The sequence below is a fragment of the Galeopterus variegatus genome, unplaced genomic scaffold (genome assembly GCF_000696425.1).
Source record: "Galeopterus variegatus unplaced genomic scaffold, G_variegatus-3.0.2 Scaffold4630, whole genome shotgun sequence".
Classification (NCBI taxonomy): Eukaryota; Metazoa; Chordata; class Mammalia; order Dermoptera; family Cynocephalidae; genus Galeopterus; species Galeopterus variegatus.
In genome coordinates this window covers 145,924-160,450 of record NW_007730741.1, presented here as the reverse complement: position 1 = coordinate 160,450, position 14,527 = coordinate 145,924, and the positions used below count along the sequence as shown (strand labels likewise).

General features: G+C 37.2%; 1 protein-coding gene across 1 annotated transcript in view; it reads right to left on the bottom strand.

The window, feature by feature from the left end:
* Positions 1-14,527, bottom strand: part of LOC103603485 (mannosyl-oligosaccharide 1,2-alpha-mannosidase IB-like) — a 68,091-nt gene that overhangs the window by 12,199 nt on the left and 41,365 nt on the right. The window contains exons 2-3 of the mRNA XM_008588010.1: positions 8,489-8,744; positions 4,612-4,708 (exon numbers count right to left, since the gene is read on the bottom strand). Of these exons, the coding sequence (XP_008586232.1) occupies positions 4,612-4,708; positions 8,489-8,744 (353 nt within the window). The remainder of the gene's footprint in view (positions 1-4,611; positions 4,709-8,488; positions 8,745-14,527) is intronic.

The following is a 14,527-nucleotide window of genomic DNA, read 5'->3' as shown; positions in this document are numbered from 1 at the left end:
TATATTTTTTATAATTGCTGACTTAGATTGGCTAAGATTTGATTGATTGAAGATTTTTATGTATATATTCATGAAGGATATTGGTCTATAGTTTCCTTTTCTTGTAATATCTTTGTCTGGTTTTGGTATTTGGGCTTTAGTGGTGCTACCAAGAAGACATAACAATCCTAAATGCATAAACACCCAACAAGAGCACCTCAAAATACGTGAAGCAAAAACTGACTGAACTAAAACTAGTAAAACACAAATCCAAAATAAGAGTTGGGGTCTTAAACACCCCTCTCTCAGTAATTGACAGAATGACTACACAGAAAATCAGATAGTATAGAGAAAGCCCAAACAACCCCATTACCTCATGGGATCTAACTGATATCAATATAACATTCCACACAATTAACAGTGGAATACACATATTTGCATTCTTTCTAAGCACAAATGGAAATACACCAACCATATTCCAGGTCATAAAACAAACCTAAAACAATTTAAAAGAATTGAAATCATATGAAGTACATTCTCTGACCAAAATGGAATTAAAATTAGCAATCAATAACAAAAAGGATAAAAGTGAAATCTCTAAACACTTGGAAATTAAACAACTTGCTCAAGGGAAATTTTAGAACATACTAAATTGAATGAAAATAAAAACACAACATATCGAAATCTCTGGGATGCAGCTTAAACAGCACTTGGCATGGAAATTTATAGTATTAAATAATTACACTAGAAAAGATCTCAAATCAACAACCTAGACTTCTACTTCAAGGACCTGGAAAAGCACAAACAAAATCAACCTAAATCATGTAAAAGGAAGAAAATAAGAGCAGAAATCAAAGGTACTGAAAGAATAAAGAAAACATTAAAAAGATCAATGAAACCAAAATCTGCTTCTTTGAAAAGATCAGTAAAATTAATACACTTCTAGCAGGACTGACAAAGAAAATGACAGAAAACAAAAATTACTAATATTAGGAATGAAAGGAGATTGTCAATACTGTCACAGACATTCAAATGACAACAAGGCAATACTCCAAATAACTCTACACACATAAAATCACAACTTAGATGAAGCAGACCACTTCCTTAAAAACCACAAACTATCAAATGTCACCCAAGGTTAAACAGACAAACGGATCCTTACTATTAGAGAAATTTAGTTTAAAAACCTTCAAAAAAAAAAAAATATCGAGGGCCAGCCCCAACTCAGGAGAGTGCAGCACTGGTAGCTCCGAGGCCGCAGGTTCAGATCCTATATAGGGATAGCCAGTGTGCTCAGTGGCTCAGCGTGGTGCAGACCACACCGTGCTGAAGGTTGCGATCCCCTTACCGGTCCAAAAAAAAAAAAAAAATATCCAGATGCAGATGGTTTCACAGTCAAATTATACTAAATATTTAAGGAAAAAATAAAATTGAACCTAAACAATCTCTTCCAGAAAAATGAAGAACAGAGAACACTTCCCAACTCATTTCCTGAGGCCAGCATTACCCTGATACCAAAACCAGACAAAGACAGTTAAAGAAAGGTACAGAACAATAACCCTCATGAATATGGAAGCAAAAATCATCAATAAAATATTAACAAATCAAATGACAGTTAAGTCAAAAATTTTTTTTTTTTTGTCTTTTGTCTTTTTCCGTGTCCAGCAATGGATCGCAGCCCTCAGTGTTGCCCCCATACCGGACCGGGGACCAGCAACAGGATTGCAACCCTCGGCGTCGCTCCCGCACCTCACTCAGCCAGTGAGCGGGAACCGGTCCGTATGTGGGATCCGAACCCTCGCGCTCCCGCACCTCACTCAGCCAGTGAGCGGGAACCAGTCCGTATGTGGGATCCGAACCCTCGGGCGGGAGCACCGCCGCGCTTCCCAAGCGGCGCACTTCCAGTGCGCCACCGGGCTGGCCCCAAGTCAAAAATTTTTAAAAAGAATTTATCTACATACACATACATCCACATACACACACATCCATACAAACACATGGAAACTAAAAAGCACCCTTCTAAAATCATTGCAAAGTCAAAAGGTACTCTTTTTTAAATGTAAAAAAAAAAAAAAACTATCCCTAACAAAACTCTGCCAATTTTCTAGAATACCTAAGTAAAAAGAATTCATTCTATTAATAATCACTGTTTGAATAATTAGTATCTGTGCTAACTTATATCCAGCAATACTTCCCTCTCCTCACTCATGAGCTCCAGAGGCAGACCCTAACCAGGCAAAACCAAATGAACATATCGCATCCTTCTAGATACAGAATTTGGTTTAACCATGGGCAGATGACCCAATCAGAGACAACAAGAAATAATGAGTCTTTCGACGAGGCTTCTAAGAAATGCAAGTGCTGTTTTCTCTTCAGTGTTCTCTTTTCTACAAATGTGGCAACACGAAGATATGAAGCTTCAAACTGCTGCTGCCATCCTGCTAAGCTAGCCTGAAGGCATCAACACACAGCAAAAGAGAGGAAAGGTATAAAGAAAAAAAAGGCTAGCTGGAATCAGATCTACACCAGGACTTCATGAAGCTGATTAAATTTCCTTTTTAGATCAAGCATTTCGCAATGGATTTTCTGCTATCTGCACGTAAAGAGTCCTCTGATGCCAAGGATTAACTAGACAGAAGTCAGAGGAACACTGATTTCAGTTACCATACAAAAGAATTATTTAGTAATCAAGGTTAAGAAAAAGGAAAAAGTTTTAAGTTAATGTTTTCCCTACAATCTAGAATATTGCAAGTAAAGGTTCTACACCCATCTATATGTTCCTATAGTAATAGAAACGCTGGACTTTTAAAGCTCCTGACTTCAAGATGCTGATTCTATAAAGGCATATTGAATTTGGGATGTAAAATGAGACATGAAAGCTACTATGCTTCTCTTAGACGTTTTTTATTAAAAATAAAAAGAAAAGGTAAAAAACAGATTTTTTTAAAAAACTCAAATCATACTAGCAAGAATACAAGATGCACAAAAGGAACAGATTAAGTAGGAAGCAAACTCAAACTTTAAAAATTAATCCTTTAATAAACTCATGGCATATCTACAAAAGTAAGACAAAACATACAATAAAGGATCTATTCCTACTTAGCTTATTTGGCAGGAAAAAAATATAACGATTCAAAAAACAATAAAGGATATAAGCACCTAATTTTGACTACTGGGAATTCTGCAGATTGCATTTTTGCTTTTTCTACAATATCACTATAATGTTATCTTCATAATGGATGTTTCCCTATGTGTTGAAATTAATTTTTTTCTGTCTTTAAAGTTTACTGAAGCAGGATCAGGACCAGTATCTATTTGATAAATGCTAATACATAAGATGGTCTAAGAAATATTGTTTGAAAAAAGTAGAAAATTAACAACCAGTTTTTATTTTCAATTCATGTTTATATTCCAATCCTTTAAAAGGGCTCAGAGTTTACCACTGAGTTTAATATAAAGGGATGGCTACTTGAAGGGTCAATCTAGTTTCAATTAACCATTAAATAGAATGTCTTTTAGTGCACTAATGCCTCATACTGTGACATCCACAAAGCAACAGGAACTTTTCAATCTATAACCTCTACTGAGGAAATATACTTTATTCCATTAAGTGATAGCTGCTAAATTAAATATCAAATTATGAGATTTCTGGTAGCTACTGAGTAAACTTCTCAAAAACATGAGAAATTATTTTTTAAGACATTTTCCTTTTCGACAGAAAACAAGCAACAACAAACAAATTATAAGGGAAATCACAGCATTAGAAAAAGTATTGCATGACGTCACAAAGAAAATTGCTGTTATTTGGATTATCGTGATGGTGTACTAAAATTAAGAAAACTGCATTGCAACAACTAGTATGTGTCCCTTCTTACTCCATAAAATTTTCTTGCCTTCACCTACTGTTTCTTAAAAGATACTCATCACATCAGGAAGCATTTAAAATGAGAGAAAGGAGTGAAGAGTTCAAAGAACAGCTTGGCAATTCTTAAGACTTATCCCTGGGTTTACTAAAAGTTGTTAATTAAGTTAGTTAAGTTAACTTACTCTTTGAGTAGGTTAAACTGGAAAGTGTAACAAGTGGACTGAGTTCAAAAGAGGTAGAAAGTTAGAACAAACTCAAGATCAACACAACTCTTCCTCAAACCTTCATTCACAACACATTGTTAATTTTTCCTTAGGAACTGTGAATGTAAAACACAACCCACTCAATTTACCAGCCAAACCACCTTGGGCATGTTACGTCTTTTTTTTTTTTTTTTTTAAAGTACATAGCATTACTGAAATTTCCTATCTTTTCCCTCTTCCTGAGTTTCACAACTGGTATTGCGTCAAAGAAAAAATTATAAATAGATACCTACCTTTCGTGACATTACAGTAAAATATGCAGAGAAAAGCTTCAAAATACTCAGATAAATGACTAATGCATCTATACATAAATAGAAAATCTACCACATACTCTGAATTCCAAAGCAACTGGAACTAAATCTTGAATGAAACTTGCAAAATATACATTTCTTCAAATTATAGTTCCACAGAATACTTAGATTTTAGAAAGTACTTTTAAAAGTTAGACCTTGTTTTAAAAGATGGAGGCAGAAAATGGAAATAGTAGTTAGAAAGTAAACTTACCAAATATGTTAGTGGAGTGTCCTTTCTTTGCAATAGGTCTGAGTTCATTATGTCCCCATCCATATGTCCTATAATTATCCCAGGCATGTTTCATCATCTGAGAAGAGAAAAATTATAATCCATCAACTTAAATTATTCACAAACTATTAGTTTTAAATTTTATGTAACTTAGGGATATTTTACTATATCCTTATCCATTCTCCTAGATCTCCTCACTAGTATATTATTCAATTAACATTTGCATTGGTGTGAAAACACACATAACTATGTTTAATCTCAATCTATATGACAGAAAAAAATTGGATCTAATAGATAAGTTCTTCTTCTTGGGAGGAAGATGTCTGCTTGGCATTCTTTCCTTTTAAGAACTGCCAATCCTTTTGGGAACAGCTTCCCTTCTCTCACTGTGATTATAACAGAGCTGACAGTCAAGGAACCCAGTTTCTACCACCAATTAACTCAGTGTGGCTAGAAAACCCTTTACCCTTAGACCAGAGATCAGCACATTTTAACTCTGCTATTACAGCAAAAAGCAGTCCAAGATAATATGTAAACAAATGGGCACGGCTGTGTTCCAATTAAACTTTATTTTTAAAAAACAGGCAATAGGCAAAATTTGGCCCATGGTTGTAGTTTGCCAACCGCTGCCCTAGATAAAGTGATTCAGTACATAAGATTCAAGTAGGACAATCAAGTCCTTCTTACACATATTGTTACAGACAGTGGGAGACAGAGGGACTCTCATTTTGCTCTCTCAAGATCTATGTAATATATAATCACGAAACTGATAAGGGCTAACTCTCTCTCAACATGGAAAAACTAAATAATAAAAGGAGAAAGAGACTGTTCCCAACACAAAGAGGGGACAAATGTTTGAGGTGATGGATATTCTAAGTGCCCTGATATGATCATTGTACACAGTATGAATGTACTCAAATATCATGTTGTACTCCACAAATATACAAAACTATCATAGGTCAATTAAAAAAGATTTTTTAAAAAAAGAGAAATAGAGTGTAGAATAGTGGTTACCAAAGGTAGGGAAAGGGAGGGGGCAGAGTGGGAAGGAGAAAGGTTGGTAGGCCAGCACAAAGTTACAAACAGATAGGAAGAATAAGTTCTGGTGCTCTAGGGTGACAACAGCTAATAATATTGCACTATATATTTAAAGATAGCCAGTAAAGAGGATCTTGAATGTTTTAACCACAAAAAAATAATAAATGTTTAGGTGATAGATATACTAACTATTCTGATAGGATCATTATTTAATACATGCATGTATTGTAACAACAAACTGTACCCCATAAGGATGTACAATGAAAATAAATAAATAAATAGTGAAAACAAAAGAGATGAAGTCACTCACTCATACATTTAGTTATAAAACTAGGAAGTCACTCATACATTTAGTTATAAAACCAAATGTTTAATGTTTAGAGACATATATGTGAATCAATACAATTCCTAATGTTTGAGTAATTTCAAATTTTGAATATACTTTACATACTTGTATCAGGTATTGTAGCATGTGGCATTTAAATATTTAAATAAAACATTTATTGGACTGGCCAGTTAGGTCAGTTAGTTAGAGAGTGGTGATATAATACCAAGCCACCAAATGAATGAATGAATGGATGGATGGATGGATGAATGAGAGAGGCAAAGACAGATGTGTATTACTGACAATTATATCTACAGACTTGAATTCAGCCAAGACTGAAGCCCTAGTTTACAGCCATTAAGCTAATAAATATTTGTATATCAATTTGTTTGAGCTGAGTCTCTTACAAACCAAGGATTTCTGAGCTGTACAATAGCAGAGTATTTAATAATATATCAGCTGAATTACATAATAGTAGACTGTGGTATATCAAAAACCTATTCATTTCACAGCATACCATTCATTAAAACACTTCCCAACTTGTTTTACACATCCAAAATTACTCAAACACCAAAATCAGGCACATGTTACAAGAAAATCCAAGACTAATATATCTAAAGAACACAGGTGCAAAATTTCTTAACAAAAATTAGCAATATGTAAGGAGGATACTACACTATGACCATGTGCATTTTAACCCAGGAATATAAAACTAATTTAACATTTAAAAACCAATCAACATAACCATGTTAACAAAATAAAGGGGGAAAATAATACAATCATCTAGACAAAAATGTGGGCAAAGAATTTAACAAAATTCAATGCCCATTCATGACAAAAACTCTCAGTAAGCTACAAGGAAACCTCCTCAACCTAATAAGTGGCATCTTCAAAACCTACAGCTAACACATTACACTCATTGGTAAAAGACTAAATGTTTAACCCCTAGGGTCAGGAACAAATCTAGTATGTCCATTCTCACCACTTCTTTTCAACAATATGGTGGAAGTCCTAGCCTACACAATAGGCATCTTCAAAACCTACAGCTAACACATTACACTCATTGGTAAAAGACTAAATGTTTAACCCCTAGGGTCAGGAACAAATATAGTATGTCCATTCTCACCACTTCTTTTCAACAATATGGTGGAAGTCCTAGCCTACACAATATGGCAAGAGAAAAAAAATAAAAGGTATAAAAATCAAAACAGAAAAAGGAAAAGTACTTCTATTAGAAAGAACATGACACTGCACAAGGAAAATTCCAAGCAATCTACAAAAAAGGCCACTAGAATTAATAAATGACTTCAGTAAAATAACAGGATATAATTTCAGCAAACTAGAATCAAATGTATTTCTATATGTTAAGGTCTGTGAGTATTTCTTATAAATTACTGAACATGAGGGCCATATTAGAGTCCCTGGAACACACATGGTTAGTAGTCTGCATTATATATGAGAAAGTATTCAATAAATTGTAATGACATCTGAAAAAAGCAAGTCAGACATCTGAAAAAAAAATCTATCAATGTCTCCGTGACACTGTCCAAAGAAATTGCCTTAAGCAGTCTATGTATAAAACACAGACTTAGATGTGAGGTAAAATCAGAATATAGCTCTATTCTGAGTCCATTAAGGTCAAGGTTTCTAATAACTCATAAGGCCAAGCTTAAAATATCTGCTAAACTTTCTACAGCCATTACTTGAATATATTCAAATAGATATTTGACTATGTGAACTAAATGTATTATTTAATAATAAACGAGGCTTTTGAAATGTTGTTGATGCTATTATACTCTGACGAAATCTTTTTATTCATAGGCAGTACAACTGCAAACTCCACCTAGAATTATCAGTAATTCTAACTAGCAAATTTAGGTCAAATATTCACTAGATTACCCCCCACATTGTCTTTAGCTCTAAGTAATTCCTAGAAAAACAAACTGTAAGACTTCTGAGGTTAAACAAATTTACAGAATTTTGAGATCGATCCTTTCCCTTTCTTCCACCCAGTCTTTGGAAGGAATGTGCTCTTAATCCACAGTATGGTTGAGAGGTATCATGACATGTTCCTTAAATGACAGCAGATATAACACTAACTCTTTAGAGGCATGTTTATGAAGAGATTTCCAAAGTATCTAGTAGAGTCCCTTGTAACTGAACACTTAAGAAATGGCTTATTCAATGATAAATTACACATGAATCTATTATTTATAAAATGCTGAATTTCAAAAGATCTGTGAACACAGGGTGAGGGATGTAACCATCCTAAGAACCTTATAAAAAAATTTTAAGAGTCCAATAATTATATTATAATCAATATTAAGAAAAAGACTGAGTTCTAGTCCTTATTGCCAACTTGGAAACTGAACTACAACTAAGATTGAAGAACAAACAAGATCAAAGTATGACACCAGAGTATATATATATATATATAAAATCTCCAGTCAAATACATATCCATTACCACTCCATATCACAAATCTCAGCTTATTACCTCTTTAATTTTTTCCCTTTTCTTTCTTATGTCATTATCTTCTGGGTCTCCCCCATTTATTCCTACAAGGTTTGGAATAGGGACTGGTGGCAGTGGCTTGTTCTCTTTCGTCTTCATTTCTTGGACTACTTTATTTTTCTCTGTCTGAATTTCTGCTCGAATTTCTTCTTTTGACTTCCTTAATTTTTCTTTTGCTTCTTCCAGGGCCTTCTCATGATCAGCTCGAATTTTATTTCTCAGACGTTCTTCTTCTTCCCTGTGAGAAAAGGAGAAAAAAAAAAAAAAAAAAAGACTGGTGAGCCTTCTTAAGAACTTCAACCTTTAGACATAACAACTTAAAGGTTCCTCCATAAACTCTAACAGTTATTTTCTACTCTTGCCATTGAAAGTTAAGAATTATCAGTGAGAGAGACTCAGATCCACCCAAAGAAGAGAATAAATAAAACTTGGTATGAAAAATAAAATGAACACGGGACGCTGAAGAGCAAACACTTTAAACAGCAGAGGAAGAGAGAATCTAGAAACAAAGTTACAATTTCAGGGCTAAGTAAGAACAGAGAAAAAAGCAATCAGTAATTTATCAGTAGACACATGCAAAAAATAGAGACCAGTGAAAAACTAAATGGAAAAGAGAAAATAAAAAATAGAATTAAATATCAGAGAGGGGACAGAAATATAAACATAGAGCTAAAGAAAAAGATAGGAAGAGAATGGGAAATTTTTCATTTGGTAGGTGGTATAGCATATGTTTTTAAAACTTTTAAATTTTGGAAACAGCATAGATCTTACAGAGCAACAGTTCCCAAGTAATGTGGGCATGACTACGTAAAACTCTCTTGAGTCCTTGATAAAAATACAGATACCAATTTAGTAGGTCTGTATGTAACCCATGAATCTGTATTATGAAGAACTCCTCAGATGATTCTGATATACACACAGGTTTGGAAGCCACGACCATAGTGGACACCTACTGGGTTTTCTACCAAGGCCTCCTTTTGTAGATAGAGTTCAATCTTCTCTCCACATCCACCCCAATCCACATGAATGATTACAGGAGTGGTGCTTATTGTCAACCACTATTTTCGAAATCGGCCAGTGATAACTACTCTGAGAGTAAACACACCTAACCCAAAAGTGACCAGAGTCACCTCTCTAGAAATTTAATTCAACTCTGCAGATGACTGGACCTACAACATTGCTGATAAAAATGTAAAATGGTACTGTCACTCTGGAAAAGTTCAGTGGCTTCTTTAAAAATTTAAACATGCAAGTATCACAGAACACAGCAATTATACTCCTGGGCATTTATCTCAGAGAAATGAAGTCTTATGTTCACACAAAAACCTATACGCAGGCCAGTCACAAAAAGACAAATACTGCATAATTCCACTTACATGAGGTACTTAGATAAGGCAAAACCACAGAGACAGAAAGTAAAATGGTAGTAGCCAGGGAATGAAGGTAGATGTAATAAGGAGTTATTGTTTAATGGGTATAGAGTTTCAGTTTTGCAGGATAAAAAGATTTCTGGAGCTGGACAGTGGTGATGATTGCACAACAATATGAATATATTTAATACAGGTTGACTATCCTTTATCTGAAATGCTTGGGAACAGAAGAGTTTTGAATTTTGGACTTTTTCAAACTTTGGAATATTTGTATTATGCTGATCCAGTATCCCTAATCCAAAAATCCAAAATACAAAATGCTCCAATGAACATTTCCTTTGAGTATCTTGTCAGAGCTCAAAAAGTTTCAGATTTTGAAGCACTTTGGATTTTGGATTTTTAGATTCAGGATGCTCAACCTATACCACTGAACTGTACACTTTAAAATAGTTAAGATGGTAAACTTTATGTTACGTGTATTTTTCCACTATAAAAAAATTGAGGGGGGAAAAAGCCTACACACAAATGTTACAGCAGCTTTTAATCATAGTAGGCAAAAACTGGAAACAATCCAAATGTCCTTCAACAAGTACATAATTAAACAAACTATGGTATATCCACACTGAAGGGGCGCACGGACAAAGGAATCACGGGAGACCTGGGCTAACAGTTCGCCAGAGAAGTTCCGCTTTATTCAAGGACTGCAGGTATATTTATAGGGTATATTTATAGGGAGCTGCGTTCTGGGTTTGGATAGGGGGTGGATGGGGCGGTAACTGATTGGACGGGACTGGGCAGGAAGTGAGCCTTGACCTGTGACTGGCTGAGGTTTGGCGCGGGTGGGCTTGGGTGTTGGCCCCGGCGGGCTTGTTTACTGAGGAGAAGAACCGGGAAGGGCGCCATATTGCTAGGGAATGCTTTCCCCTTACCCCTCTGCTTGAGTGCCCACGATATCCTTACACACACTACGGAATACGACTCAGCAATAAAAAAAAATGAATTATTCATATATACAACTTGAATGCATCTCAAAGGTAATGCATTTTATGTGAGTAAAAGAAGCCAGTTTCAAAAGATTGCATACTATATGATTCCATTTGCATTACATTCTCAAAAAAAGACAAAAATATAAGGATGATGAATATCAGTGGTAGCCAGGAGCTATGGATGGGGGAGGGTTAACTATAAAAAAATAGTACTAGGGAGTTTTTTTGGATAGAGTTGCTACATATCCTAATTATGAGGGTGTTTACATGAATGTGTACATGTGTTAAATCATAAACCGTATACCAAAAGAGAAAATATTCATTTACAATCTAATATTAATAATAAAATGTTAAATGTTTAGAGAAAAAGAAAATTGCACTGCTAGCCATGAGAAGGTACTAATAAGGAAAACAGGAGAGAGAAAATGGGGAGGGGCACAGCACGGCTAGAGAGTCAGGAACACACAAAGTCATTCAGTAAGGAGAAAGAATCCATGGAGCCTGCACACAGACTAGATATGGGAGGAATAGGGCAGGGGAGAGCCAAGGTTGGCCCCTGAGTAAACCCAAGAGGAACTGACATGTGGGCCGGTTTGTTCAGGAGACTCAGGCAGATGAGGGCACTATCAGCACACAGGTGCTGAATAAAGTCTTATAAAAGATAACCAATTTCAACACAGGCAGACAACCCAAGAGCCTTTCAATCTGCCCCCCACCTCCAACACCGCACTCCTTACCAACAGAAAAACATTCTGCCTAGCCCCAGAGAACAGATCATAATCCATCTATATCAATCAAGTCTTTCCTAGCTGCCCTCAAAACTAGGGGTAGCCACATAACACCATTCCTGCAAAAGAGGCAAAAGGGACTACTGGGAAATATTTTCCTTTATGGATTAGAAATGGACAGAGCCGATTGAGAAAAAGCCCTTTTTAGCTGCTAAATTCAAACCTACCCAACTACCTATTCCTATCTTCAAATGTTGTGATGCCTAAAGCTATGACAGCCATCTTGCGATGAAGAAGCAATAAGCCTGAGGACAAATGGCTGGCATGATTCAAAACAGAAGACGAGAAAGAGGGAAAGTGCCTGCTATCTCTGAGTTACTGCCAGGGCCCTCAACTGCCTGTCCCCAAATTTCAGAATCTGTGGAATAACTGTCAGTTGGGTGTTCTGTTACTTCCAGATGAGAATTTTCCCTATTCACCCACTCAGTGTGTAAGCATGCACACAGATTCAGAAAAGCAGACGGCCTGGGACTGAGCCCCAAGAAAGAGCAACATGAAACGGGGAGGAATCGTTGTTTCAAAGGCAATTTCTGCCCTATGGCAAGTGGGGGAATTTCCACTGGGAGCCAAGCTCTCTATTTCTAGCTCCAAGCACCATGTTGCCCATGTTACTGCTGATTGGCATGTGGAAGCCACTACCATGTTTGCAATGGTTCACAGGCATCACTCTGGAAAGCATTTTGCCCACCAGTGAACCTACTGAAGAATACAGTCCACAATGCATCCCATATCCCTTCTCAGAACCTCACAATACATATGGGTATTTTAAAGGCCCTGAGAAGTTCTGCAATAGAGATGCCTAACACAACAAAACTTACTTAGAGTCCACCTTTTCCGCACGCCCTTATTAGCAAGCCATGCAGCAAACTGACAAAGAGGAAATGCCTCTAACTACGCTATCAGCTAAGCCTGTGGCAGAACCCTGCCACTTTTTTGCTGTGTGGCATTAGACGTACGTCACTTCTCTAAGCCTCCTTTTCTCATCTAGTTCTGAGGATTGGATAAGATGACACACGGATCAAAAGTCTAGAAAAGTCCTTAACTTCGTTTCCTTCTTTCACTCACTGCCTACTCTCTTCATCAGCACCGACCACACTGATATACATACATACAGCCACTTAATGATTCAGGCTAACATCAGTGATCTCAGGGACCAGGACCTATCCTCAGCAACCTCTTGCAACTTCTCGGCTTCCCTAAACTGGATGATGAGCAACTTCTGGGCAAACTCACAAAGATTCAGAAGGCACAAAATCTTCTCAAGGTGGGGCCTACCTCTTTTAAGGTAGAACTGGCAGACAGCTGTGCCCTCTCCCTACCCTCCTGACTCCACTGCCAGCACTGGCCTTTGTCTATGTGTCTAGAACAGTACTCATGCCCACTGTCTCTTTAATTCCTAAGGCAACCCTAAAGACCCCAACTCCTGAACGCTTCATGTGATACCCAAACTCAAAGCCTAGGAAATCTCCCCGAACAGCAGCCCTCAGGCCCCATACCCATATTAAGCATAAGCCCTGGTCCTTGAAGTGGACATAAGGAAAGGCTATCTGTTCAGGTCCTTCCCTCTTCGTTTGCTACTGGATGGCTTGAAAACTGGTCAACACAGGAGTCCCTGGAAAAAGGCCAAACAACTTCAAATTCCCAGGAAGCCCCACAACCTAGAGTACACTCCACTTCAGCTGCTTCTCTGTGGCCTCACAAGTGCTCTGCTCCAGCTACATGACCCACATGGTCTCTCAGAGCAAGAGCTGAGCAAGCTTTTCTGAAAAAGGCCTGATCAACAGCACACAAGGACAGGGAATAAAAACTCTTGAACCACAGTCTCCTTTCACGAACCAACAGCTTTAAAAGAAGATCTAAAAAAAATATTAAGATACTTTATTTCAGAAGCTGAGATTACAGCTATTTAAAAAAAATATACAAATGCAAACAAGAACTCAAAGATAATACGAAAAAATAAAAGTAGCAGTATTCACTTAAAAAAAGTAAAATTCCAACTTTTCACTCAAGCTCCTATCTAACTGCCTTAGGTCTCTATGCTTAACAAATCTAAAATAGAACAGTAGATCCCAGACCCTAAAATCCACTTTTCTGCCAGTCTTCTTCATCCCAGTAAATGGCAACTTTATTTATTATTTACCAGGGTTCTCAAATCAAAACCCTGATTTTATTTCTCTTTCTCTCACCCTCTAAATAAAATTCCACAGCAATTACTCTCATTTTACCCCCTAAACACTTCTCAGTGCTATCCACTTTGCTCTATCTCCAATGCTACCAACTGTCATATAGGCTACCATCATGCCTCACCTGGACTACTGTAATAGCCCCCTGACAGTTGTCACACATTCACTTTGGACGCTGTTCTCCATCGACGCTATAGACCTAAGGAGCTTTTTGAAATTATGCAGACAATGCCACTCTCATTTAAAACATTTCATGGTCTCTCTTATCCTAACAAATTCTGCTATGTGCCCTCTACCTATCTTCCCAGCTTCATCTGACAGATACTTCCTCTAGCTCTCTGTTACTGCCACACTTTACATTCCATGTTCCTTCCCACTAATAACCCCGTGTGCATGATGTTTCCTCTGTGTAAAACACTCTTTACGGGCCGGCCCGGTGGCGCACTGGATGGTGCGCCGCTGTGGAAGCACGGCGGCGCTCCCGCCCGAGGGTTCGGATCCCACATACAGACCGGTTCCCCGCTCACTGGCTGATAAGGTGTGAGCGAGGCGCGGGAAGCGACGCCGAGGGTTGCGGTCCCGTTGCCGGTCCCCGGTCCGGTGCGGGGGCAACACTGAGGGTTGCGATCCGTGGCCGGACATGACAAAAGATAAAAAAAAAAAAACCACTCTTTACAACTCCTTCTTTACCTTC